General features: G+C 47.1%; 1 protein-coding gene across 5 annotated transcripts in view; it reads right to left on the reverse strand.

Moving 5' to 3' along the window:
• Positions 1 to 27,705, reverse strand: part of atg9b (autophagy related 9B) — a 55,364-nt gene that overhangs the window by 13,618 nt on the left and 14,041 nt on the right. For 3 of the 5 annotated variants that reach the window (XM_052022792.1, XM_052022791.1, XM_052022794.1), the window contains exons 2-8: positions 25,444 to 25,593; positions 22,980 to 23,027; positions 17,055 to 17,115; positions 16,149 to 16,313; positions 4,859 to 5,000; positions 2,982 to 3,730; positions 1,570 to 1,723 (exon numbers count right to left, since the gene is read on the reverse strand). In XM_052022792.1, the coding sequence (XP_051878752.1) occupies positions 1,570 to 1,723; positions 2,982 to 3,730; positions 4,859 to 5,000; positions 16,149 to 16,313; positions 17,055 to 17,115; positions 22,980 to 23,027; positions 25,444 to 25,555 (1,431 nt within the window). In that variant the 5' untranslated portion in view covers positions 25,556 to 25,593. The other 2 variants (XM_052022793.1, XM_052022795.1) reach the window with 2 other exon arrangements.

Raw genomic sequence — 27,705 nt, forward strand, 5'->3', positions numbered from 1 at the left:
TCCTCGGGCCCCACTCACTGAGACCCAGCCGGCCACAAGGATGGGCCAGGCCTGGAGACACTCTGCCTGTGGACAAGTTAATGGGACCCTCAGAATCGGGACCCTCATTCACGGGCAGGTCCGTGGCTGAGACACAGTCACACCGTGGCTGCTGGGAGGGCTTTCAGAGGTCTTTACATGAAAGGTCAAAACTCAAGGAATTCCCGTTAATGTGGAGTTCAGGGGAGGGCTGGATAAGGTTTATCTACACGTGCCTCAAAATCTAAAGAGAGGGTTTGAAGGGTAGTAGTGAGAGAGCACTACACTGTCATAAAGGCAGTGCTGAGGAAGTGCTTCACTATCTGAGAACACAGAACAGTACAGCACAGGAACAGGCCCTTCGGCCCACAATATCTGTGCCGAACACGATGCCAAATGAAACGAAATCTCTTCTGCCTGCACATGATCCACATCCCTCCATTCCCTGCATATCTGTGTGTCTCTCTAACAGCCTCAAACGCCACCATCGGATCTGCTTCCACCACCTCCCCTGGCAGCCCGTTCCAGGCACCCACCACTCTCTCTGTAAAAAAAAACCTGCCTCACACATCTCTCTTAAACTTTCCCCCTCTCACTTTAAATACATGTCCTCTACTGTTTGACATTTCTACCCTTGGAAGAAGATTCTGACTGTCTACCCTAACTGTGCCTCTCATAATCTTATAAACTTCTATCAGGTCTCCCCTCAGGCTCCTATACCCCAGGGAAAACAACCCAAATTTGTCCAACCTCTCCTTATAGCTCACACCCTCTAATCCAGCAATATGAAAAACACAATGATGCTGGAGGAACTCAGTAGGCCAGGCAGCATCCGTGGTGAAAAGCAGGCGGTCAACGTTTCGGGTCAGGACCCTTCTTCAGGACTGAAGATAGGAAAAGGGGAAGCCCAATATCCAGGCAATATTCCTGGTGAACCTCTTCTGTACCCTTTCCAAAGTCTTCACATCCTTCAAGTGCGGTGACCAGAACTGCACACAAGAGCAGTGCTGAGAGTGTTAGAGGGGCAGTATTGAGAGAGGGCTGCCATCAGGGAGTTAGCATCTGGGAGCACTTCACTGTCAGGGGAGAGTACTGAGGGATTGCTGCAGTCTGGGTGGGGCAGTTCGAAGGGAGTGATGCACTGTTGGAGGGGCAATGCTAATGGAACATTGTACTGTGAAGTGCTGCATTGTCAGAGGGGCATTGCACTGCTGAGCTGCCAGCTTTCAGGTGAGACATTTCAGATGACATGGCAGCATCCGGTCTCTCAGATGATGATCTCAGAACTTCTCCCTGCTCTCCAGGGATCAATATTTAACCCCAAACAATAAGTGAAACAGAGCACCCTCCCACAGTCACACTGCTACAGACTTTAGCTGTGTTACACAGTGACCATCCTTCAAAAGGGGTTTCAGTGGCTGAGAGAAAACTGGGGGAGTCCTGAAGTAGTGAAAGGTGCTAAAGAGATGCAGAATCTCCTCTCCTCATTGCACGTGCCCTGATGGACCCCATCATGCTCTCCCCCAGGGTGGGATCCAGGCTTCGCCGTACCGCTTTGTACTGGAAGAGCTGTGCCATCTCATCCCTGGTCTCCGATTTATTGGCGTTTCCCTTCCAATGGTCAGGCATGTAGTGGATGTGGGCGAGAACACACTGCAGCAGCTGCTCCGGGCACCAGACCATGTATTCATCAGGGATGAAGGACCTGCAGAGAGAGACAGCAACACAGCCACGTACTAGGGATCATTCCAGGAACACACAAAGCAGTGAGCACAAACACAGGAGCTGCCCAAAAGAACAGAGGTGATGGAGCCAAACGTCTCCATGTTTAGCCATTCAAAACTGGGGCTGTGTCTGGTCTCATCAGATAGAACAGTGTGGAGGGAGCTTTGCTCTGTGTCTGACCCCAGGAGTGTGTGATGGGATGGTGTGGAGGGAGCTTCACCCTGTGTCTGACCCCAGGAGTATGTGATGGGACAGTGTAGAGGGAGCTTCACTGTGTCTGACCCCGGGAGTGTGTGATGGGACAGTGTAGAGGGAGCTTCACTGTGTCTGACCCCGGGAGTGTGTGATGGGACGGTGTGGAGGGAGCTTCACTGTGTCTGACCCCGGGAGTGTGTGATGGGACGGTGTGGAGGGAGCTTCACTGTGTCTGACCCCAGGAGTGTGTGATGGGACGGTGTGGAGGGAGCTTCACTGTGTCTGACCCCAGGAGTGTGTGATGGGACGGTGTGGAGGGAGCTTCACTGTGTCTGACCAACGGGAGTGTGTGATGGGACAGTGTAGAGGGAGCTTCACTGTGTCTGACCCCGGGAGTGTGTGATGGGACGGTGTGGAGGGAGCTTCACTGTGTCTGACCCCGGGAGTGTGTGATGGGACGGTGTGGAGGGAGCTTCACTGTGTCTGACCCCGGGAGTGTGTGATGGGACGGTGTGGAGGGAGCTTCACTGTGTCTGACCCGGGAGTGTGTGATGGGATGGTGTGGAGGGAGCTTCACTGTGTCTGACCCCGGGAGTGTGTGACGGGACGGTGTGGAGGGAGCTTCACCCTGTGTCTGACCCCGGGAATGTGTGATGGGACGGTGTGGAGGGAGCTTCACTGTGTCTGACCCCGGGAGTGTGTGCTGGGACGGTGTGGAGGGAGCTTCACTGTGTCTGACCCGGGAGTGTGTGATCAAACAGCGTAGAAGGAACTTACTGTGTCTGTCCCATGCTGTCCCTGCTCTAGGAGTGTGTGACAGGATAGTGTGGAGGGAGCTTTGCTCTGCTTCTCCTGCCCTGTAACATTTTGATGGGTTAGTGCAGTGGAAGAACTACACTTGCAGTGTGGAATGGTCTACAGGTTCTGTTCCCTTGGTGTTTCAGAGTTCCCCAGCAGCCGGCCTGAGACACAGTGGTCCTGTCCTTGCCTGCATTGCCAGGGCGCTCCTGGTGCGAGTCACCAGCCACCCCCCTGAGCCTTACCTGCACACCGTCACCACAATGCCCAGCACGGTGATGGCAGTCAGGATGTGCTGCACCGTTAGCACGTCCTCGTCGTAGACAGTGAGGGCAATCAGGACGGCCAGGATGGAGCCCGAGAAGAAGGCCAGGTTCTGGGCGATCACCGTCAGCAGCGGTGAGGTGAATGAGTTCATGTACTTGGCAGCGGGTTTGTAGCCACGGCTGAGGCGGGCCTGCAGCTCATGGTCCAGCTCGTTGAAATGCCGGAGGTAGAGGCGCCCAAACAGGGACCAGCGACGGGCTCCCAGGCTGCCAGGCTCTCTCTTGATCACCTCGGTGTAGCTGAAGAAGGCGTAGAGGATCTGCCAAACCAGGATGAAGGGGCAGAGCAGAAGGTTGGCAACACCCATCAGCAGCACTGTCCGACTGAGCTGCTGGGCCAGCTCCAGGCGGCTGCCAGAGCGCTTGTACTTGGGGTGGAGGTTCCACTTGTTCTGGAACAGGGAGCCAGGCCCCCAGAAGAAGATCAACTCAAAGTTGTACTTCAGGCCCTGGGAAAAGAAGATGACGTCGCCCAGGAGAGGGAGGCTGAGGTGGACGGGCAGCAGCGATTTGTTCACCATGGCCACCATGTAGTTCTTGAAGCGGAGGATGCGGTGGTAGATGTCCAGCTCCGTCAGCTCCTTCTTGTGGATGCACATCTGCTGCTCCCGCTGGAGCTGGATCAGACGGGCCTGCACCTCCTGCCATGTGTAATTGCACAGCTCGACCTGGAGGGGGCAGGAAAGGCCACCGTCAGTCACTGCCCCACCGGGTTCACAGATAGATATTTAGATCGATAGATATTTATTCATTAGTCACATGTACATCAAAACACACAGTGAAATGTGTCTTTTTGTGTTGCTAAGAATGTGCTGGGGGCAGCCTGCAAGTGTCGCCACTCTTCCAGTGCCAACATAGCATGCCCACAGCTCCTAACCCGTACATCTTTGGAATGTGGGAGGAAACCGGAGCACCCGGAGGAAACCCACGCAGACACGGGGAGAACGTACAAACTCCTTACAGGCAGCAGCGGGAATTGAACCCAGGTCGCTGGCACGGACACGTGGAGGGCTTTCAGCCCAGAGGCTACGAGTATCATCAAGGATACCTGCCACCCTGGCCATTTCCTTTTCTCTCTTCTACCTTCTGGGAGAAGATACAGGAGCTTGAAAGCCTGGACGTCCAGACTTAATAACTTCACCCCCAACTGCTGTCAGACCCCTAAACCAGTCACCCCTTTCACATCCCCTTCCCGGTGGTGCTGCCACATTCTCTGACTCTGAACTCTCCCTCTCTCGGTTATTCCGCTATTGTCACTTTAGCAGTTCTGTCTGCACCACCTCAGGCTGCACTACAGTCTCTGCACAGTTCTGTTGTTTGGTGCTCATCACTGTATTTATCGTTGCATTTATTACCACGGAACTGTGAGCTTCAGGCAGACAAGGAATTTTGTTGCAGCCTGGTGTATATGACGATAATTTAGCTAATCCAATTAAAGTTCAAATCCCACCATGGGTAAAAGATACCTGAGAAAAGTGCTGGGGTGAGAAAGTTAACAAAAATTAAAAATTAAAAAACACTCCAATGTCACTGAGAACAGTGAGCATCTCAATCCTGATCCACAAACCGATAAGGAAGGTATCTGATGTGGGTGTTTGAACTGGGAAAAGTAAACTACAGTTGTGTTTCCTCAACAGCCACATAAAAGGAGTTATTCCCTGGATTGCCAATGAAGCCCTCAACTGTATGAAACCACCAGAAGGACTAGTCACCCTCCCCACCCACACACTGATACATCAGATCACTGGGCACACTGAAGCTTTCCAAAGGGTCCCCTGATGAGCTGTGGGCTATACCGTGGGAATCTTCAGTGCTTTGATGTAGAATGTTCTGATTTCCCAGTAGCTCAGGAGATTGCAGATAACTTTAACCAGGCGATAGACCCAGAACACAGCAGCCATGATCAGGAGAAAGATAATCCAACCATTGTTTCGAATCCTAGAACAGAAGAAGGTAACATTAAAACTAATTAGCAAGGTGCCATCCATCCCAGTGACAGCAGAGACAAACCCTAAGTATATGGGAATCCTATGTAGATGCTAAAGGTATCAATGATTTTTCATATGTATTTAAGTCACTGCTTTGTGTTTCATGAGTTACTCCTTTCTCATGTCACTTAATCTGATGTAAACTTGGGAGTTCAGAGCTCGTTCCTTTCCCTAGGGGAATCTAATTGTAATTAATGCAACCTCGATTAATTAGCTTAAATCTCAGGGGTAAGGGATTCAAATCCTACCAGGTAATCTGTGAGCTGGCACCATGAAAGCAACCACAAAACTGTCGGGATTAACACAAATTCCCAGGGGAATAGCCTGCCATTTCTGAACTGCACACAGGATGGTCACTGGCTCACATTCAGTCCTCGGCAATGGGAACCTGGCCCACACATCCTCACCTGGGCTACCTGTGGCCATATGACTACCTGTAGGCTTCCTCAGAAAGCCGTTCAGCTGTAAGAGCATTTGCTCAAGAATACGACTTCCCACCAACACATCACATCGCCAGTGTGGGCTCCCTTTAACCAAGGTCAGCAGCTCGAGAATAAATTGTCACAGAGTTCAGCCAATCGGTAGCATTCCAGCTTCCAGATCAGATCTCGTGGCTGTTAATCCCTCTCACAGAACAGACCAGAAAGCCTAGAGCGACACTCCACCACTACCAACGAGGGAGAGTGGTGAGGGAGCGGCGGTGCTGAGGGAGCACCGCACTGCGGGAGGGGCAGCACTGCATTGTCAGAGAGTTCAGCTGAGGGGATGAGGCAGTTCTGAGGCTTCACCGCTCATCTTCCCCTTCTGCAGATTCTTACATCGGGTTCTAGAGCCCCTCTCCTCCCCATTGGAAGCTAAGCTGGATGCAAGGATTGCAAATTTCCTTCTGAAGTACATTGGTAAACAGTCGTTGCATGGTCACCGTTGCTGATGCTTACATTTTTCATTTGATTAATTAACTAAGCTTCAGTTAGTTACAGATACAGCAGGAAACAGACCCTGTGGCCCACCAGTTCAGCACCAACCGTCAAATCACCGTTAACCTCACGTTTTATTCTCCCCACATTCACACCAATTCCCCCCTCGCCCCAGATTCCACCCCTCACGCACAGCGGCCAATTAACCCACCAACCCACACGTCGTTGGGATGTGGCAGGAAACTGGAGCACCCACACAGACAAGGGAGAACATGCAAACTCCACGCAGACAGCACCGGAGATCAGTATCAAACCCGGCTCTCTGGCGCTGTGAGGCAGCAGCTCTGCTAAGTGTGCCACTAAATTCCCCAGCAACCAGGAGGCATTGGAACTCCTTCCTTTGAAGCATTAGTCCCCTGAATGTGTGCATGCAGGTGGAGAATTGGGACAGTTTGATGTAAAAACAAAAACTGGCCACCTCTGCACGTCCTCCAGCAGCAGACGGTATAACTAATACTTCTCAGTTAAAGGCTATTATTATCTGACAATGGGCCAGCAGTTGTTACTCTCTCCTGGGATACTTACATTACTGGAAGTCAATGTACAGCATCAACAGGAAATAAGAGTACACTGTCCTTGGGTATAATACAGTATTGGCAGTCTATTCATTACATCGGGATAACTGGCAACGGTCTTGAACTGAACCAGCCTGCTCACCGTCATGAAGTCATATCTGATCAGAGGGTCAGCTTAACCTCATATCAATGCCTTCATCGAAACGGTTTGCTTTCACCTCCCTCTCCGTCAGTTCAGTGACTGATGAAATCCTCACCTGCGCCCACAGTTCCAGAGCATTCCTGTCTAGTCTCCTACTCTGCCCATAGTTCAGGCTGTCCAACTGCTGCCCGTACCTAATGCACCAATTCCCATTCATCCATCAAGCCTCTGCTTGTTGCCTTCCACCACATCTAAGTTAGAATCTCATCCTTTGTTTCATAGAACATAGAACAGTATAGCACAATACAGGCCCTTCGGCCCACAATGTTGTGCCGACCTTTAAACCTCGCCTAAGACTATCTAACCCCTTCCTCCCACATATCCCTCTATTTTAAATTCCTCCATGTGCTTATCTAACAATCTCTTGAATTTGACCAAAGTACCTGCCTCCACCACCACCCCAGGCAGCGCATTCCACGCCCCAAACCACTTTCTGGGCAAAAAACCTTCCTCCGATATCTCCCTTGAACTTCCCACCCATTACTTTAAAGCCGTGCCCTCTTGTATTGAGCATTGGTGCCCTGGGAAAGAGGCGCTGGCTGTCCACTCTATCTATTCCTCTTAAGATTTTGTACACCTCTATCCTCCTCCTTCTCTCCAGTGAGTAAAGCCCCAGCTCCCTTAGTCTCTCCTCATAAAGCATACTCTCTAAACCAGGCAGCATCCTGGTAAATCTCCTCTGTTTCAAATCCCTTCATGGCATTTCTCCTCCCACCCTACAGCCTCCTCCGGTCTCTCCGCTTCTCCAATCTGAGCCCCTCGATCATCCTTGAACTTCTGTGGCTCCACCACTGGTGGCCGTACCTTCAGCTGCCGATGCCCTGAAGTCTCCCCACAACACTCTGCCTCCTCACTTCTCCTTCCTACTTTACACAGCTTCTCAAGATCTACAGTTGAAGCAATCTTCTACAATAGAAGTACAGATGAGGCCTAAACCTTACTGAAATTTGCAGAAAGGCTCATCTTGAAAGCATTAGGCAGGAACTTGCAAAGGTTGTTAGCAGGTAAAGGGGACATCTGGCAAGTGGGAGGCTTTTAAAAGTGAGACAGGAAGAGTGCAAGGGCAAGGCTGGCAGAAGTAGAGAACCCTGGTTGATGAGGGTTATTGAGGTTCTGGTCAGGAAACAGGAGGGAGCATAGGTGAGGCATAGGCAGCTGGTGTCATGTGAGTCCCTTGAGGAGTTTGTCTCTTGACAAACTTTGACAGATGCACAGTGGAAAGCATTCTGTCTGGTTGCATCACAGCCTTGCATGGAAACTCCAATGCACAGGAACACAAGAGGCTACAGAGAGTGGTGGACTTGGCCAGTTCCATCACAGGGACAGCTCTCCTTACCATTGAGGACATCTACACGAGGCAATGTCTCAGAAAAGCACCATCGGATCCCCACCCTCCAGGCCATGCTCTCTTCTCGATGGGCCTTCATCAGGTCACACCTGAAGACCCACACCTCAAGGTTCAACAACAGCTTCTTCCCCAATGCCTTCAGGTCTTGAACCGACGTGAAAAACCTTAATTCTACCTATATATTTATTTCTCTCTCTCAGCCTTGCACTAGTGTTGTTTATTTTACTTGGATAGGGGCTTGGAGGGATATGGGCCCAACACAGGAAATTGGGACTAGCTGGGTGGGCCCCACTCATTGGGCCGAAGGGGCTGTATCCGTGCTGTATTGCTCTATGACTCTACGACATGCGAGTTATGTATGATTTATGTCAATTTGTTTACCTTAACTTACGTTTATCCTTGTCTTGTAACGCACTGTGCTGCTGCTGCAAGAAGCTAATTTTCATGGCATTTATACTGTGTATGTGTGCCAAGAACAACCATAACATTGAACATACAAGGGATGTAGTAAACTGGGAGGGCAAAAGGAGGACAAGAGATATCTCTGGCAAATAAGTAAAGGGGGGCAAGGCAGAGAGACGGGGGGGGGCAGAGACGGGGGGAGGCTAGAGACGGGGGTGGGGGGGACGGTGGGAAGGGGGGTAGGAAGAGAGAATGGTGGGACAGGGAGGGGGGATAGTGAGGTGGGGATGGGGAGGGGGGACAGGGGGTTGAGAAAGAGCAGGAGGGAGACAGATATGGTGGAGGGACAGAGCAGAGGGGTGACAGCTGTGGGTCAGGGTCAGTGAATGTGAGTGGTCAGCCTGCCTGCAGATTTTGCAGTATTGGCCCATTGAAGTAGTGAGGACTGGTCAGCAAATTGGTGAGACCTGGTCCCAAGGACTTATTGGACCAAATGTTGCTGTCTTGCCTCACCAGCTAAAGTGCTTGGGTGAAGGAGGAGCAGCCCACCTCTGGGCATCGGTGCTGAGTGACGACACTCATTCACTGCCTTTCACTGAAGATTAATGGCTGACAGCTGAGGAAGGGCAGCAGCTGGTTCTCTCCAGCAGCCGCACAACAACACTGCTATTCATAGGCATAAAATGTTTCTAAAAAGTCTCAAAGTCAGTGTTTAAGTAGTTTAATTTGTTTTTCACCCAGAAACAAATATGCTGCTGAATTATTGCTTTGAAGAAAAATCAATATTGCTTTTCCACAATTTTCATAACCAGAGAGAGTCAGAGGATCACACAGCAGGGAAACAGGCCATTCGGCCCACCATGTCCACACTGACCAGTGGGCACCCATCCACCAGCATTTAGCCTACAGCCTTCATTGCCAGGCGATTCAAGTGCTCAGCTGGACACTTCTTAAATGCTGTCAGTGACTCTGCTCCCACCACTCTGGCAGTGCAGTCCAGGTACTCACCACCCTCTGGTGGAGAAAGTTCCCTCTCAAATCACCTCTAGGTTTCTTACCCCTTACTCTAAATTTATGAACTCTAGATTCATTCATCCCTGATCAGGGGAAAAGTTTCCTCCAGTCTGCCCTAACTGTACTCCTCAAAATTTTATATATCTATCCTGTCCCCTCTTAATGTCCTCTGTTCCAGGGAAAACAAACCAAGCCTCTCTTGTCCCCCCTCATAACTAAAACGCTCCATCCCAGGCAACATCCTGGTGAATCCCCTCTGAACCCTCTCCAGCACTGTCACACCCTTCCTGTAGTGTGGTGATCAGAAGTGCATGCAGTGCTCCTGCTAAGGTTTGACCAAGGTTTTATCAAGTTGGAGCATAACCTCAATTAAGTACATGTCCTGACTAATGAAGGCCAACATCCCATTTGCCTTCTTAACCACGTTATCTACCTGTGTTATCACCTTCAAGGATCTTTGGATTTGCATCCCAAGGTCCCTCTGTTCCTCAACAAGGATCCTACCATTCATGGTGTATGTCCTAGCCTATTTGTGATGTTGTTTGTGGGAAATGTTTGACAAGGACACCAGGAATGACTCACATGCTTTTCCTTGAAATGTTGCCGCCAGATCTTTTTACCTTCAGCTGAAAGGACAGACTGGCTCCCATTTAATCCTGCATCAGAAAGGCAACCTCCTCGGGCTGCACTGGGACTGCCAGCCTGGGCTTTAGTGCTCATTTCTTTGAAGCAGGGCTTGAACCCTGCGGCCTAGTTACTCAGTGGTGAGGGTGTCACCAACTAGAGCTAGTCGGGGGTTATAAATGGGCTTGTGGAGAGAGGAAAGTGGGACTGGATCAGATTGAGCAAGAACTAACGGAAATAAGTTGGCATGACTGAGTGTGTGTTGGTGCCAGGAACCATCAGAGGCTGTACCTTGGCAGCAAGTCAGACGCCGGGAGGAGAGGAGACGGAGCAGCTATTCGTCAGCATGAAATGTTGTAAACACTACAACTTTCCTGCAACCTGCCAATGACTCACCCTATTAGGGTACAACATGGAAAATAGTTCAGTAAACATCTCAGCACACAGCTTTCGACCCTCCTGACTAGCATTAACCTGCCCATCCTCCACCCTTCAGAGATTCAGAGAAGCTTCTAATGTTCATGGACAGAGAATGGTGGGTAAATGGAACAAGCTGCCAGAGGAAGTGGCAGAGGCAGGTACAACTACAACATTTAAAAGATATTTGGACATGTACATGGATAGGAAAGGTTCAGAAGGATATGGGCCAAATGCAACTAACTTAGGTTAGGCAACTTGGTCAGCATGGACGAGTTGGACCGAAGGGCCTGTTTCTGTGCTGTATAACTCAGTGACTCTGGGAACACGGTGACTGCAGACAGTCGGTATATCTGTTCTCAGGAGAAGGAGGAAATCACTATCCAGAGATGACTACCGTTAACTATTGATAGTGGATGACTAAAGTGAGGCTTCCTGCAGTTCAATGCCTATTACCCCGATTGGACATTCAGGAAAAACTTCATCTCCAAGTGCCTCCAACCTCCTCAGGATTAAATCACATGGAATCCACATACATAGGAGGGGCAACAAAGAGAAGGAGCGAGAGAAAAAGGGAGGCTTATCCCCACGGCAACCCTGACCTCACCCAGGCCTCATCAATCAGAGATATTCTCATAGTCCCACCCACCTCTTCCCCATCCTCTCTGCAACTTCTCGCAGCCACCATCGGGCAGGAGGTACAGAAGCCTGAAGTCCCCACACCACCAGGTTCAGGAACAGCTACTTCCCTTCAACCATTCGGTTCTTGAACCAACCGGCACAACCCTAATCAGTTTAGCAACACTAGAGCCACTTTGATCACCGCACCAAAATGGACTTTATTTTTGTTCTAATTGTGTTCTTTCTTGTAAAATTTGTGTATAATTTATGTTTTTCTTGTGAATGCTGCTTAGCTGATGCTCTGTGCCTGTGATGCTGCTGCAAGTAAGTTTTTCATTGCCCCTGTGCACACATGGACTTGTGCATCTGACAATAAACTCGACTTTGGACAACACCTCATATTCCACCTTGGGAGCCTCCAACCTGAGGCCTCAACATTGATCTCTCGAACTTCCGGTAACCCCTCCCCTTCTTTTTCTTCCCCACCCCCCAAACTCCTTTGTCTTCCCTTATTCCTGTGGCTCCCTTCCCCCACCTTGATGACCTGCCCATCTCCTCTCCTCCCCTCCTCCATCCTTTATTCCATGGTCCACTGCCCTCTCCCACCGGATTCCTCCTCCTTCAGCCCTTTGCCTCTTCTACCCATCACCTCTCAACTTCTTACCTTCCATCCCTCCCCCACCCACCTAGTCTCGCCTATCCCCTGCCTGCACATGCTCCTCCCCCTCCCCCAAACTTCTTATTCTGGCTTCTGCCCTCTTCCTCTCCAGTCCTGATGAAGGGTCTCAGCCCGAAACGTCGACTGTTTATTTCCCTCCACGGATGCTGCCTGACCTGCTGAGTTCCTCCAGCGCTTTGTGCGTATTGCTCCAGATTCCAGCATCTGCAGAACTTCTTGTGTCTCGGACTTAAAGCTAACTTGTATTTTCCATTTCCCATGCCCTTCGAAGGGTTTTTGACCTGAAACGTTAATTCTGTTTTTCTCTCCACAGATGCTGCCTGACCTGTTGAGTGTTTCCAGCATTTTGTGTTTTTATTTCACATTTCCAGTTCTTTGATTTTTGTAAAAATAAAGAGACACAGAGCCAAGGGAGAGAGACATACACACACACACACAAAGAAAAAATACCAGGAAGAGAGAGACAGAGACATCCAGGCAGGGAGAGACAGAACAGAGACAGGGAGAAAGAGTGGGGAGAGGGAAAGATACAGGGAAGAGAGAGAGGGAGACGTACAGGAAAATAAAGTGGGAATGCTCAGAGATTTTTCATTAACACATGACACCTGGTGAAATCAGCCATGACAGAGTCCATCAATCTTATCCATTGTTTCACCGACAGATACCAAGAAGGTGCAGGCAGATGTAGTGCTCTAGCCAACCCTGCGACCCTGGTGTTCAAGGCAATTATAGACCAGTTACTCAAACATATGCTGTGGGAATGTTATTGAAATTTAGAGTTAAGGACAGAGTGGTTGAAATATGAGCCGATTTAAGGAGAGCAACTGTGTGTTTGCGAATTGAAACTTTTTGAATAAACATATATAGAGAGTTGTACAGCACAGAAACAGGCCCTTCGGCCCATCATGTCCATGCCGACTTTTTTGCCCATCTATGCTAATCCCATTCGCCCACATTAGGACCATATCCTGATCCCACCATCTCCTCTGGAACCGCGTTCCAAATATCAACCTCCCTCCGTATTAAAATTTACCTCTCAGATCCCTAATAAGCTCCTTCCTCTTACCTTAATCCTAAATCCCCTTGTTTTTGACACCCCTATATGAGAAGTTGACTATCTAGTCCATCTCTGATAATCTTGTACATTTCTATGACGTCAGCCCTCAGCCTCCTACGCAGCAGTGAAAACAAGCTCAGCCTATCCAATCTCTCCCTATATGGTGACTGATACCTAGAATACACTGCCAAAGGTGCTGGCAGAATCTGGGAGGAGGGGTTCATCACATAGGACACAAGGTATTGAAAGCACTATCCAGGAAAAAGATTCAGAAATAAAACTCTCTACACAAAAGATGGTTCAAGTATAGAAATCATTCCCTGAAAATGTAGAGACCAGGTTAACTAAATCTAAGAATGAAGGATTATGGCATCCAGTCCTGAAGAAGGGTCTTGACCTGAAACGTCGACTGTCCATTTCCCTCCACAGATGCTGCCTGACCTGCTGAGTTCTTCCAGCATTTTATGTGTTGCTCCAGACTTCCAGCACCTACAGTCTCTTGTGCCTCCATTATGGCATCAAAGTGGATGAGAACTGAGCTGGTCATAGAGTCATACAACATGGAAACAGACCATTCGGCCCACCAAATCCACACTGACCCATGGGCACCCATCAGTATTAATCCTATCTTCCAGTACTTGGCCTGTAGCCTACTACGCATAGATGATTTTAAAGACTTCTTAAAGGTCATCAGCAACAGCTTCCACCACTCTCTCTACAGACTCTCCTATTCTGACTCAGTGCAACTTACACACGTGATCAACCATTTCCACAAACCTCAAGAAACAGGAAGAAACAACAGTGACTAAGATGTCAGTAGCAGCTCAGTGGGTAGCATTCCCGACTTTCAATGGATTGTAGGTTCAGGTCCCACCCAGAGACCTGATGCCACACTCCAGCGAGTAGTGAGGGAATGCTGCATTGTTGGATGGACCGCTACTGAGGGAGCAGCATGCTGTCAGGGAGGCAGTATCCAGGAAGCGCTGCACTGTCAGAGGGATTTATTATCTAGGAGGAGAGAAAATCCAAAGCACGGAAGTACAAAGGGACTTGGGGGTACTCGTGCAGGATACCTTAAAGGTTAACCACCAGGTCGGATCGGTGGTAAAGAAAGCGAATGCTATGTTGGCATTCATTTCGAGAGGTATAGTGTATAAAAGTAAGGAAGTGTTGATGAGGCTCTACAGGGCACTAGTGAGGCCTCATTTGGAATATTGTGCGCCGTTTTGGGCCCCACATCTTAGGAAGGATGTGTTGACGTTGGAGAGGGTTCAGAGGAGATTTACGAGGATGATTCCAGGAATGAAAGGGCTTACGTATGAGGAGCGTTTGTCAGCTCTTGGACTGTACTCGCTGGAGTACAGAAGAATGAGAGGGGACCTCATAGCGACATTTAAAATATTGATAGGAAAGGACAGAGTAAATGTGGCTAGGCTGTTTCCCTTGGTGGGTGAGTCCAGGACCAGAGGGCACAATCTTAGAATTAGAGGGTACAGTTTCAAAACAGAGATGAGGAAAAATTTCTTTAGCCAGAGGGTGGTGAATTTGTGGAACTCCTTGCCACGTACAGCAGTGGAGGCCAGATCAGTGGAGGCGTTCAAGGAGGAGATAGATAAATATCTAAATAGTCAGGATATCAAGGGATATGGGGATAAGGCCGGTAATTGGGATTAGAATAGTTTTTTTCTTCTTCTTCTTCCCCCATTCCCCATTTCTCATTTCTATTTCCCTTTCCTTGGAGCACTCGATGGGCCGAATGGCCTGCTTCTGCTCCCTTGTCTTGTGATCTTGTGATAATACTGAGGGACCTTTGCACTGTGCAAAGGAAAACGCCAAAGGAGCTCTGCACAGTGGAGTTGCAGTGCTACAGGCACATTGTACTAACAGAGGCAGCTCTGCATTGCCACGACTGTCATGTTTTGGGCAAGTTGTGAATTGCCCTCTTAGTTGGGTGCAAATAATTCCAAGATATCACTTCAAAGAAAAACCGAGAAGCTTTCACTGGTATCCTTGAAGTACTTGTCAGACAACACTTAAAGCAGATTATCAGGTCATGCCACATTGCTGTTGTGGGAGCCAGCTGTGTGCAACCTAGTTGTTGCATTTCCTTCATTATAAATGGTGATTACATGGCAAAATACTTCATTGGTTTGTAGAGGCAGAGAGAAGGACCAGGACTTCAGGGACCACACAGCCTGCTTCTTTGGCCACTGTGTTCACCAACTGAGTCATCAAGGGAGTTTTGAATAAATGTCTCAAAGTTTCCCAAGCAGAGCAATGAAGTATTAGTTGGATTTGCCTATGCAGGTTAGTTTTCAAAAGTTGACTGACACTAATTGGCGATTAGTGGACTTGTAACAACTTGTTCACTGCAGAGTGAGCGTTCTCAGGATCCACAGAGCAAACCACGCCATTCAATGCACTTCAGTAAAGCCCAATCCGTGAGGTGCCTTTCAGCACTAGGAGTATTGTGTGCAGTTCTGGTCACCCCATTATAGATAGGATGTGGAGACTGTGGAGAGGGTGCAGAAGAGGTTCACCAGGATGCTGCCTGGATTTGAGGGTATGTGCTATAAGGAGAGCTTGGACAAACTTGGGTTTTTCTCCCTAGAGCATTGGAGGCTGAGGGGAGATCTGATAGAGGTTTTAAAATTATGAGAGGCATTGATAGGGTAGACAGTCAATATCTTTTCCTCAGGGTAGAAATGTCCAACACTGGAGGACATGCTTTTAAGGCTGGGGGGGGAGTTTAAATGTGACATAAGGGGTGTTTTTTTCTTCACAGAGAGTGGTAGGTGCCTGGAGTGGGTTACCAGAGATAGTAGTGGAAGCAGGCAGTTTGGTGGTTTTATAGAGGCTTTTAGATAGACTCATGAATATGAAGGGAATGGAGGGATAGGGATGTTACACAGGAGGAGGACATTTGTATAAATCAGCATGAAGAGTGGCACAACATCACGGGTCGAATGGCCTGTCCAGTGCCGTACTGTTCCATGGTCTATGTTCATTGTCACGAAGCAATTGGCAGATTAGCCCACCACTTGCAACAGCTCCCCAATTCCACATTTAACTGTTCACCTGCTGACACCCAACATAATGACCACAGATGCCATTAGCTTCAGCATTGACACAACAGCAGAACCTGGGCCCAAATATAAACAAAAGGGGTCAATAGATCTATCCATCTAGCTGTTTGGCTCAGCTCCTCACCCACCCAACACATGCTCAGCAACAGCTCTTACCTTGTGGTACATTCCTCAGTGGGTAAAATTGCATCAGGCAGAGTGACTTTATTCCTCTCTGGGTACCCAGAACCAGTATGGTTTACAAACTTGTTTGCAAACAGCACGTCATATTCCACGCAGTTGAACAGGAAAGTAGTGAATAGCACAACAAACAAGAACTGCCTAAAACACAGAAAAGGGAGAAATGAGTCCACCACTAATCGGCACAACCCTAATCACTAGTTTAGCAACACTATGACTCCTTTGATCACTTTGCACTAAAATGGACTTTTTCTTTGTTCTAATTCTGTTCTCTTGTAAAAATTGTATATAATTCATGTTTTCTTGTGAATGCTGCTTACATGATGCAATGTGTCTGTGATGCTGCTGTAAGTTTTTCATTGTACCCGTGCACACATGGATTTGTGCAGATGACAATAAACTTGATTTTGAACTGTCTCCAATGTTCTCAGTCCAAAATTCTTACCATCTCCCTGACCTCTCACTGAATAACATATTTAAAGTGTAGAAGGAACTTTACTCTGTACCTAACCCACGCTGTCCCTGTTCTGGGAATGTCATAGAGAGAAACAGTAAGGAAACAGGACCTTCCCCACACCTCACTGACCATCAACCACCCACCACCCATTTTCTGTTCTACTCACATTCTCATCATACCACTCACCTACATACTAGGGGCAATTTACAGCAGCCAATTAACCTACTAATGCATAGATCTTTAGAATGTAGGAGGAAACCCACACAATCACAGAGAGAACATGCAAGCTCCCACACAGAGTGTATGGCGGATCTACCCTGTCTTGTACCTGGCCTGGGAATGTTTGATGGGACAGTGTAGAGAGAGCTCACACTATTTAATTTTATTTGCACACTTATCAGATGTTACAACAAGATTCTACTTACACCAGTTCAAAGAATTCAGAGAGCATCATGCAGGCAAAGCCATTCTTCTGGTGGAAATGATATATGTGACCAGGTTAAGGGATGTCTTCCTGCTGTGGCAGTGGGCCCACAGACAACACACAGTTAGAGAGTCTCCACTACACCATCCTCCCAGCACTACATCTTTTTAAAAATATTCATCCTTGGGATACTGTCCGAGCTAGACAGGACAGCATTTATTTCTCATCTTGTAGAGGTGTTAGTGATCCGCTTCCCTGAACCAATGCAGTCAGTGCAGAGACAACGTTCACACAGCAGTGTTAAGGCAGAGTTCCAGGATTTTTAAACAAAACAGCAATGCTGGAAAGAGAAACAGAGGTAACATTTCAGGTCAAAGACCTGTCACCAGTTCTGACAGTCTTTGACATGAAACATTAACTCTCTTCCTCTTTCCACGGATGCTGCCTGACCTGCTGTGTGTTTCCAGCATTTTCTGTTTTATTTCCAGCATCTGCAGTTTTTTGATTTTCAGCATTTTTATCCAGCAAGGATGAAGAACATCCGTATAAGAAATAGATGCTGGAGGAGGACATTCAACCCTTCATGCCAACACCATTCCATAAGATCATGGTTGATCTTTGAAGACATAAGAGACTGCAGATGCTGGAATCTGGAGCAACAAATAATCTGCTGAAGGAACTCAGTGGGTCGAGCAGCAAGGGACTTGTCGATGTTTTGGGTCAACAATTGTCCAAATGTAGGATTTCAACCCAAATTATCAACGATTCCTTTCCTTCCAAAGATGCTGCTCGACCCTCTGAGTTCCTCCAGCTGATGGGTGATCTTTTACCTCAGCGCCACTTTCTTGCACTAACCCTATATCTCCTGATTCCTTTAACATCTGAAAGTTTATTGATATTTGTTGAGAATGTCTTGAACAGAGCAAATGATGCTCTGTTCAAGACATCCTCTTGGGTCGAGAAATCCAAAGAATCACAACCCTTGGGGTGAACAAATTCCATCTCATCTCAGTTCTTATTTTGAGATTGTGAGCCCAGGGGAAACATCACCTCTGCTTCTATGCTATCAAGCCTTGTACTAATTTTATACCTTTCAATGAAATCTCCTCACATTCTTCTAAATAAAAGAGAAAGCAGACATTCTGCCATCCAGGTGTCAATCTGGTGAACCTTCAGTGCACTCCTTCTATTACAAGTATATCCTTTCTTAAGTAAGGAGACCAGACCTCACACAATATTATTGCTGTGGTTGCGCTGGGGCCCTACATAAATGCAGCAAGTTATTCCTGCTCTTGCAGACAAGGGCTGCAGGAAGTCACCATGATTGAGAGGGAGCAAAGCCATGGAAGGATTAAAAATCAATGAGAACTTTAAAATTAAAGTCATTGGTTGACTGAGTGCCAGTCTATGTCAAGGACACAGGTACTGAATTCAAATAATCTTGGTTTAACCACCTCAGTAACCTAATTAAAGACACATGATCATAAAGTACCCTGTCCAGCACTGGGCAGCCACTTTGGGAAGATGTGAAGTGGTATCACTGGCAGAGAACTCCCTTCCCCAAAGGGGAAGTAAATGGATTAGATCTCCCATTAGAGCCCAGATTAAGGATCTCGACCTGAAATGTCGGCTGTCCTGAAACTGTCCATTTCTTTCCACAGATGCTGCCTGACCCAGAGTTCTTCCAGCTTTTTGTGTGTTGCTCCAGATTCCAGCATCTGTAGTCTCTTCTGTCTCTATCTCACATTGCCTTATACATAGGCTTGCTCTTCATACATAGAAATTACTTCCAATTAACTGTTGGGTAAACTAAAGCTATCATTTTGGGTCTCTACCACAAATTCTGCTCCTCATTCTCTGACTCCATCTTCCCTGAATCTTCGCAACCTTGGTGTGATAAATTACACGGAGATAAAGTTCAGATCTCGTTTCTGTGCCATCACAAAGACCGCCTACTTCTGCTTTTTATAACATCACATGACTCTGCCCCTACTCCAGCTCATCTGCTGATTCATCCGTGTTGTTGTTGCTACTAGTCATAATTATTCCAACGCACTCATCCCAAGCCCTGGTATTGGTGTCCTCATTGGCACCATAAGAGTGCTTAGTGGAATGGTGTCATGACAACAACCTTTCCCTCAATGTCAAGAAGACTAAAGAGCTGGTCATTGACTTCAGGAAAGGGGGCGGTGTACATACACCTGTCTATATCAATGGTGCTGAGGCCGAGGGGGTTGAGAGCTTCAAGTTCCTGGGAATGAACATCACCAACAACCTGTCCTGGACAAACCACGTGGATGCCATGGCCAAGAAAGCTCACCAGCCCCTCTACTTCCTCAGGAGGCTAAAGAAATTTGGTTTGTCCCCTTTGACTCTCACCAACTTTTACCGATGCACCATAAAAAGCATCCTATCTGGATGTATCACGGCTTGGTATGGCAACTGCTCTGCCCAAGACCGCAAGAAGCTGCAGAGAGTTGTGGACACAGCCCAGCACATCACAGACACCAGTCTCCCCTCCTTGGACTCTGTCTTTACCTCTCATTGTCTTGGTGAAGCAGCTAGCATAATCAAAGACCCCACCCACCCGGGACATTCTCTCTTCTCTACTCTTCCATCGGGTAGAAGATACAGGAGCCTGAGGGCACGTACCACCAGACTTAAGAACAGCATCCACCCCACTGTGATAAGACTATTGAACGGTTCCCTTATACAATGAGATGGACCTCCTGGTCTACCTTGCATCTTATTGCACTGCACTTTCTCTGTAGCTGTGACACTTTACTCTGTACTGTTATTGTTTTTACCTGTACTACCTCAATGCACTCTGTACTAACCCAATGTAACTGCACTGTGTAATGAATTGACCTGTAAGATCAGTTTGTAAGACAAGTTTTTCACTGTACCTCGGTACAAGTGACAATAATAAACCAATACCAATACCCCATTGATCCATCGCTCACAGGCTTTCTGACTTCAACTGGCATCTGGTCAATCAACAACTTGATTTTCAAGAATTCTCACAATTGGTTTTAAATATTTCCATGGCCTTGCCTCCTCACAATCACAGTGATTTCTTTCACCCCAGAACCACCTGGGATCTATGCACAGCAATCCTGGCCTCCTGCACGTTTCTGATGTTAATCACTCCACCTTGAGCAGTTGTGCCTCAAGCAGACAGCAACAGGTTCTGGTGTTCCATCCCCAAACTGCTCCACCTCTTGCCCTCTCTTTCCAGCTCCCGGAAAAGCTGACACTTTGTCAAAGCTTTTGGCCATTTGCCTTAATATTTCCTGAAATGGCCAAGTGTCAAAGTTCCATTGAAAAGGCTGCAATAAAGTGATGTCTGTTTTGACATTTAAAAAACTCAATCTGTGACCACATACCCATCCTGTCCTCATATAGAGTCATACAGCATGGAAAAAGGCCCTCTGGCCCATACATGCCGACCAAGATGTATATTTAAGTTAATCCCATTTCCCAGCACTTGGCCCATATTCCTCTAAACTCTTCTTATTCATATACCTGTCCACATACTTCTTAAACGTACTCAATGTACCTGCCTTAACAATTTCCTCTGGCAGCTGGTTCTACATCTCTACCACCCATGTGTAAACAATGTTGCCCCTCATACTGTATACTTCAACAAACAGGTATTACATATTTAATATTAACAAATCAACCTACCTCTACCCCACTGTGATAAGACTATTGAACGGCTCCCTTATACAAGGAAATGGACTCTGACCTCACGATCTACCTTGTTGTGACCTTGCACCTTATTGCACTGCATTTTCTCTGTAGCTGTGACATTTTACTCTGTACTGTTATTGTTTTTACCTGTACTACATCAATGCACTCTGTACTAACTCAATGTAACTGCACTGTGTAATGAATTGACCTCTACGATCGGTTTGTAAGACAAGTTTTTCACTGTACCTCGGTACAAGTGACAATAATAAACCAATACCAATAGCATTAATTGATGTTTGTGGAAAATCACTCAAATTTTCCAAAAGGCTGGGTCTAATTTTAGATATTGTCCTCCTCTTCTAGATTTGCCAACCACAGAAAAATTGAGGAATCAAAGGAGAGTGGGCTAGTGCAGGAAAGTGCGCTGAAGTAAAACATCAGCCACGATGTTGGTGAATGGCAGCGCAAGCACAAGGGCCCAAGTGGACAACTTCTGCTTCTATTTCCTATTTTATTAAGTAGTTTCTGTCTATCCACCAAAGCAGCTCTCTGTAATATCTTGGAAAATTACACTAAATCATAGTTTTAATCTCACAATTTTTTGGAAATTTATAGTCTGTGCACTCTATATGTATGCACCAAGGGGTTGTACTGAGAGTGAATGAATTAACCCTCCATTGACTTATACACAGCCCCAAAAGCTCAACTTCATCCCCAGGTTCCCAGCTGAGGTCGAGGGTCCCCCATGCATTTAATGAACATTGCAGAGAGCATGATAAACGTGGAGTCAGTACATGTCTCAAATCAAGACGTGTCACTTATGTGTGTAAATATCTGCTCAGTTTATGGGGGAACCTTTATAGTCATTGTTGATGAATTAATGATTAACACATCGCCTGTGATTAGAGAAACAAATACATTATGTGAGAAGTGACACATGCTCAGGAGAAGTAGGACTTTGGACTCCAGTCCGAACGGTTTCCTACAAAGGGGGTTTCCTCACCCAGTGCTTAGATCCAAAAGGAGGTTTATCACTGAGACTACTCACTAGACCCAATGTCAATATCAGGGTAAAAGGTGAGCTGGTGGTCACTTCCTATCTCCATTTCCAAAAGGGTCAGAGGCCAGTTCCCTCACCACCCAATCAGGAACTTGTGGGCTGAAGCCCCATTCTTGAGCAAAAAATCTTAGTAGGCACATCAGAGCAGTGCAGCACTGCGGGAGGGATGGTACCAAGCGAGCACTGCACTGTGGGAGGGGCGGTGCAGAGGGAGCGCCACACTGTGGGAGGGACGGCGCTGAGGGAGGGGCAGTACAGAGGGATCAGCACACTGTGGGAGGGGAAGCGCAGAGGAATCGCCGCATAGTCAGAGGGAAAGTTGCACATGTATCTGAGCTGTGGAAGGACTCCCTCATATAGGCAGGACCCAGAGCTGGCATTTCATTTTGGGACAATGCTGTGCACAAAATGTGTACATACTCACTGCAGCTGAAGCCAACTGCTGAAACACGAGAGCTGTAATAATGTCCCTGGTCCCTGCAGGATTTAAAACTCTCATTATCTCACAGAGCCGATACCATCATCACTGCCCCTCTGCCCTTCAACCACACACGTCTCTCTACAAACACTAACTACTCCCCTCTTCTCATATGTTACAGCACCACAGGCCATCCAGCCACTAGCCAGCTCTCAGAATGTACCCATTAGTCCCCTTCCCCCTTATACAACCTATTCTCTCTCATATGCCCATCAATCCCTCACCACTTCACTTGCTGGGGGCAATTTATGGCCAATTAACCAATCAGCAGATCATGGGAACGTGGGAGGAATGTGGAACAGCCAGGGTGAAACACACTTGGACACACAGTGAAGTGGAAGTGCCACACAGACAGCACCTGAGTCCTGATTGAAGCTGGGTCACTGGAGAATTACCTGCACCACCTCTGCGCCATCCTTCTCCCTCAGCCGTTCCTAGAGGTTAAGAATGACTCACCTGCACTCCTGTATTATGGGTTCTGAGTTGACTGAAATTCTAGGTGGGACCCACAGACTGCCACAGATAGGTGGTTGGTTGGGATGTCCCCTTCTCTCCAGAACCAACATCACTCAGTGCCCCCACGAAAACATTGGTCGTTGCCCTCCACGTTTGCCCAGAGGAATCACCTGCCCTGCAGGACAGTGATCACCTCCAAACTGCCCTGCCAAGCCTAAATCAATCTCTGACCAGAAAGGATATTCTTGTGAAGAAATTATCCAGGTTCTTGATGTGATGCCATGAATCTGTAGAAGAATACAACCGAAATTAGTCACTTCAGCCAACATTACCCGCAGCACAGATTACCCATGATGAAAGCTTCCGATTCTTCAGAGGAACATAAGGAGCGGGAGCAGGAGTGGCCTGTTGGGCCCTCAGACCTGCTCCTCCGTTCAATAAGATCATGGTTCATCCAATACTGGCCTCAACACCACTTTCCTGTTCTCCCCACACCACTTAACTTCCTCCCAGATTAAATTTCTGTCAAACCAGCCTTGAAGATATTCAATGATTCCACCTCCATAGTTCTTTGGGCAGAGGATTGTGAAGATTCTCTTCAACCACCTGAGAAAAGAAATTCTTCCTCACATCCCGCTGAAGTAATGACCCTGTATTCTGAAACTATGTCCTCAAGTTCTAGAAACCCCCAGTAGGGGAAACATCCTTTCAGCATCCCATCAATCCTCCTCAGAACCTTATACAAGATCACCTCTCATTCTTCTAAACTCCACAGAGCACAGGCCCAGCCCACTCAACCTTTCCTCACACTCCTTCCTTTAACCCTAGGAATCAACTCAGTGAACCTTTTCTGAATTGACTCCAAAGCAAGCTCATCTTTCCTTAAGCATGGAGACCAGAACTGTATGTATGTGTGGTATCACCAGTGCCCTCTGAAGATGCATTAAAGCTACCCTACTCTTACACTCCATACCCCTTACAATAAAGGCCAACGTTCCACCAGCCTTCCTACCTAACTTGTGCTTCCATGCCAACTCTTTGTGCTTTATACATAAAGACCCCCAGATGCCTCTCTTCCACAACACTTTGGAGCCTTACTCCATTTATTAATAATCAGCTTTTTTTTGTGACTCGGAAGTCTCTACTCAGAGAGCTGTGGAGGCAGCTGGATATCCTGGAGCATACCAGCAATACAAAGGAGGTGGTGCTGGAGATCTTGAAATACATAAAAGGTGGATAAATCCCCAGAGCCTGACCCAGTGTATCCAATGTCAGTATAGGAAGCAAGGGAGGAGATTTCTGGGACCCTGGCAGAGACTTTTGTATCTTCATTAGCCACAGGCGAGGTACTGGAAGACTGGAAGATAGCTAATGTTGTGCATTTATTTAAGGACTGCCAGGGAGCGACAGGTTTGTGAACCTTACATCAACAGTGGGAAAGCTATTGAAAGGGATTCTGAGAGACTGAATTTATCTGCATTTGGAAAGCCAAGGACGGATTAGGGTTAGTTAGCATGGCTTTGTGCGAGGGAAATTGTGTCTCACCAATTTGATTTGAGTGTTTGAAGAGGTGTCCAAAGAGGACTGACGAGGGCAGGGTGGTAAACACTGTCTACATGGACTTTAGCTAAGCCTTTGGAATGGTCCTTAGCTAAGCTTTTGACAAGGTCCACATGGTAGACTAGTCTGGAAGGTTAGAACAACACTGGGTCTAGGGTGAACTAGCTAATTAGATACAAAATTGGCTTGGTGGAAGGAGGCAGGTGGTGGTGGTGAAGGGCTGCTTTTCAGACTGGAGGCCGGTGACCAGTAGCATGCTGCAGGGATCCATGCTGGGTCCCTGTTGTTTGTCATATATATGGGTGATTTTGAAGAAAATGTTTGGCACGATCAGTGAGTTTGCAGATGACAGCAAAAGTGGCGGTGCAGTGGACAGTCAAAAAGGTTGTCTAAGGTTACTACAGGATCTAGATCAACTAGGAAAGTGGGAAAGAGAATGGCTGATGGAATTTAACTGGACAAATACAAAGTGATGCGTTTCAGGAATTTAAACCAGGGCAGGACTTACACAGTGAATGACAGGGCCCTGGGGAGTGTTGTTAAGCAGAGAGACCTAGGATCATCATTTCCTGAAAATGGGAACACAAATAGGTGGGGTGGTGAAGAAGGCATATGGCACACTTGCCCTCATTGGCTGAGGCACTGAGCGTACAAGTTGGGATGTCAAGTTACATTTGCACAAAATGTTGGTTGGGCTGCACTTGGAGTCCTATGTGTAGTTCTGGTCACCACACCACAGGAAGAACATGATTAAGCTAGAGAGGATGCAGAAAGGATTCATGAGAATGTTGCCTGGATTGAAGGACTTGAGGTATAAGGAGAGATTGGATAGGCTAGGTCTGTTTTCCCTGGAGCGAAGGAAGCTGAGAGGTGACATAATTGAGGTACAGACAACTCCCACATTACAGAGGGGTTACATTCCCAGAAAATCATTCGTATTGTGAATTTCTGTAGCATGAACCCCCTTTTCCCAGTGAGGGGAAAGAAGATACATACATGGAAAAATGGCAAATGTTTACATGGCACACAGGAGATAATTAAATATCTGGAGACAACAGGAGCTGTAGTGATTACATTAATCATAGTGATTAAAGAGAAGAGGGTGAATCAGATCAAAATGGAAGTCAGAATTAAGCTCTGTACCTTTGAGTCCCTCTGGAACATGAACCAACAGATCTTCACCAGGTGGGGAATCCTCTTCGTACTCATCCCCCACAAGCCGCTGGTACTCCTGGTAAGTCTCAAACCTTGCCATTTTATATCACATTCCCCAAAGCGGACCTGTGTAAACAACTGAAAGAATAGTAGTGTCAAAGTGTGCAGCATGAGAATGGCAATAACAGTGTGCCACATGGAAATGACTGGGGACGATTTGGGAGTGCTCAGAATGGGAAGAGTGCAAGGATGTGAACAAGAGAGATGTAAAGAGGGACCATGGGGTCCAAGTCCATAGCTCCCTGAAAGTGGCAACATGAGCAGATGGGATGGTAAGGAAGGCGTTCAGCATACTTGCCTTCATCGGTCAGGGCACTGAGTACAAGAGTCAGGAAATCATGTCACAGCTGTGTAAAACTCTGGTTAAGCCACATTTGAAGCACTGTGTGCAGTTCTGGTCGTCCCATTACAGGAAGGATGTGGAGGCTTTGGAGAGAGTGCTGAAGAGGTTCACCAGGATGTTGCCTGGATTAGAGAGTATGAGCTATAAGGAGAGGTTGGACAAATTTGGATTGTTTTCTCTGGAGCAGAGGCTGAGGGGAGACCTGATAGAAGTTTATACAATTATCAGAAGTAAAGATAGAGTAGATAGTTTATCCCCCAGGGTAGAAATATCAAATACTAGAGGACATAGCTTGAAGGCGAGAGGGGCACAGTTTACAGGAGATGTGCGGGGTAAGTCTTTTTTTTTACAGAAAGTGGTGGGTGCCTGGAACACACAGGAGTGGTGGTGGAAGTGGACAGGACAGTGGTGTTTAAGAGGCATTTAGACAGCCACATCAATGTGCAGGGAAAGGAGGGATATGGATCATGTGCAGGCAGATAGGTTTAGTTTGAAGGGCGGCACAACATGGTGGGCCGAAGGGCCTGTATTGTGCTGTATTGTTCTATGGTTAATTTGGCATCACTGTCAGACGTCGTGAGACGAAGGGCCTGTTCTTGGGTTATACTGTTCGATGTTCATTAACAGGCCAGGCTTGTGAGATAAAAGGTATCAAAATTTCACATAGTTTCTCAATTTCTGATTACTATTTTTCTCTATGTAACTAAATGCTATTAGAACCCATAGACAGCACATCATACAGATGCAAATATGATATGCAGAGATACAACCACAAGAGCAGTGGGAAATTGAACTGCACTGAGCTGTTACAAGAGCCAATACATCAGGATCAACCTGTGTGGGACTCTGGCTAGAGAAATCTGGGAAAACACTTGATCAAACATAGGGAGGAGGACAACAACCAAACTAGCAACTATAGAATGGATTAGAACTTCGAATATACCCTGGCCAGAGTGGACAAAACAACACCTGAAGCATTGTTGAACCAATTAGAGTTAGCAATGGAGCAAGTTAGTGAAAATCGAAAAACTGCAGATGCTGGAAATCTAAAATAAAAATAGAAATTGCTGGAAATACTCAGCAGGTCATGTCACATCTGAGGGAGAGTTAATGTTTCAGGTCTAAGACCCTCCTTCAGAACAGAGAAGGAGACACGCTTCTTAGCAGCTTCACAAGCTTCTTTTCTCTCCTTCCCAGTTCTGATGAAGGGTCTTTGACCTGAAACTTCAACGCAGTTTCTCTCCCCACACACACGGCCTGACCTGCTGAGTATTTCCAGCATAATAGAGCAAGTTAATCCGACAGGCTGAGATGTTACCTTACCTGATCCTGTGACTGATAATTAATATAGAAATTGCAAACTCCTTCTGCTGCTTTGAAACTTGAGTAAAAGCAAGCTGTTAATTAGTGATGGTGGTCCCCCCAGAGAGATTGCCTAATGAGGCTGGAATCACAATAACATCAAGTATTGAAACTTGGGTAAAAAAATTAGCAAAAGGACTTGGGTTTTCAGCAGACATGAAAATACTGGAATATGTTGATGGTACTCAGCAGGTTAACACTTCAAGTCAATGACTCTCATCAGGTCCAATGAAGGCTCATTGACCCAAAACGTTAACTCTCTCCACTGATAGTACCTGATCTATTGAGGATTTCCAGCATTTCCTTTGTCTGCTGCAGATTTCCTGCAACTGCCGTATATAGCTTTTGGAAATAGAAAAGTGAGATATGAAGTATAAGTATGTGGGAGGAACAAAGAGAGAGCTTCTAAAGTAATGAAATTCTTTAGTGCTTTCATGAATTAAATCCTCAAGGAATGCAAAGCAGGTGGGACTAGCTTGGGTAGA

This window comes from Pristis pectinata, chromosome 9 (genome assembly GCF_009764475.1).
Source record: "Pristis pectinata isolate sPriPec2 chromosome 9, sPriPec2.1.pri, whole genome shotgun sequence".
In the NCBI taxonomy this organism is placed as follows: domain Eukaryota; kingdom Metazoa; phylum Chordata; class Chondrichthyes; order Rhinopristiformes; family Pristidae; genus Pristis; species Pristis pectinata.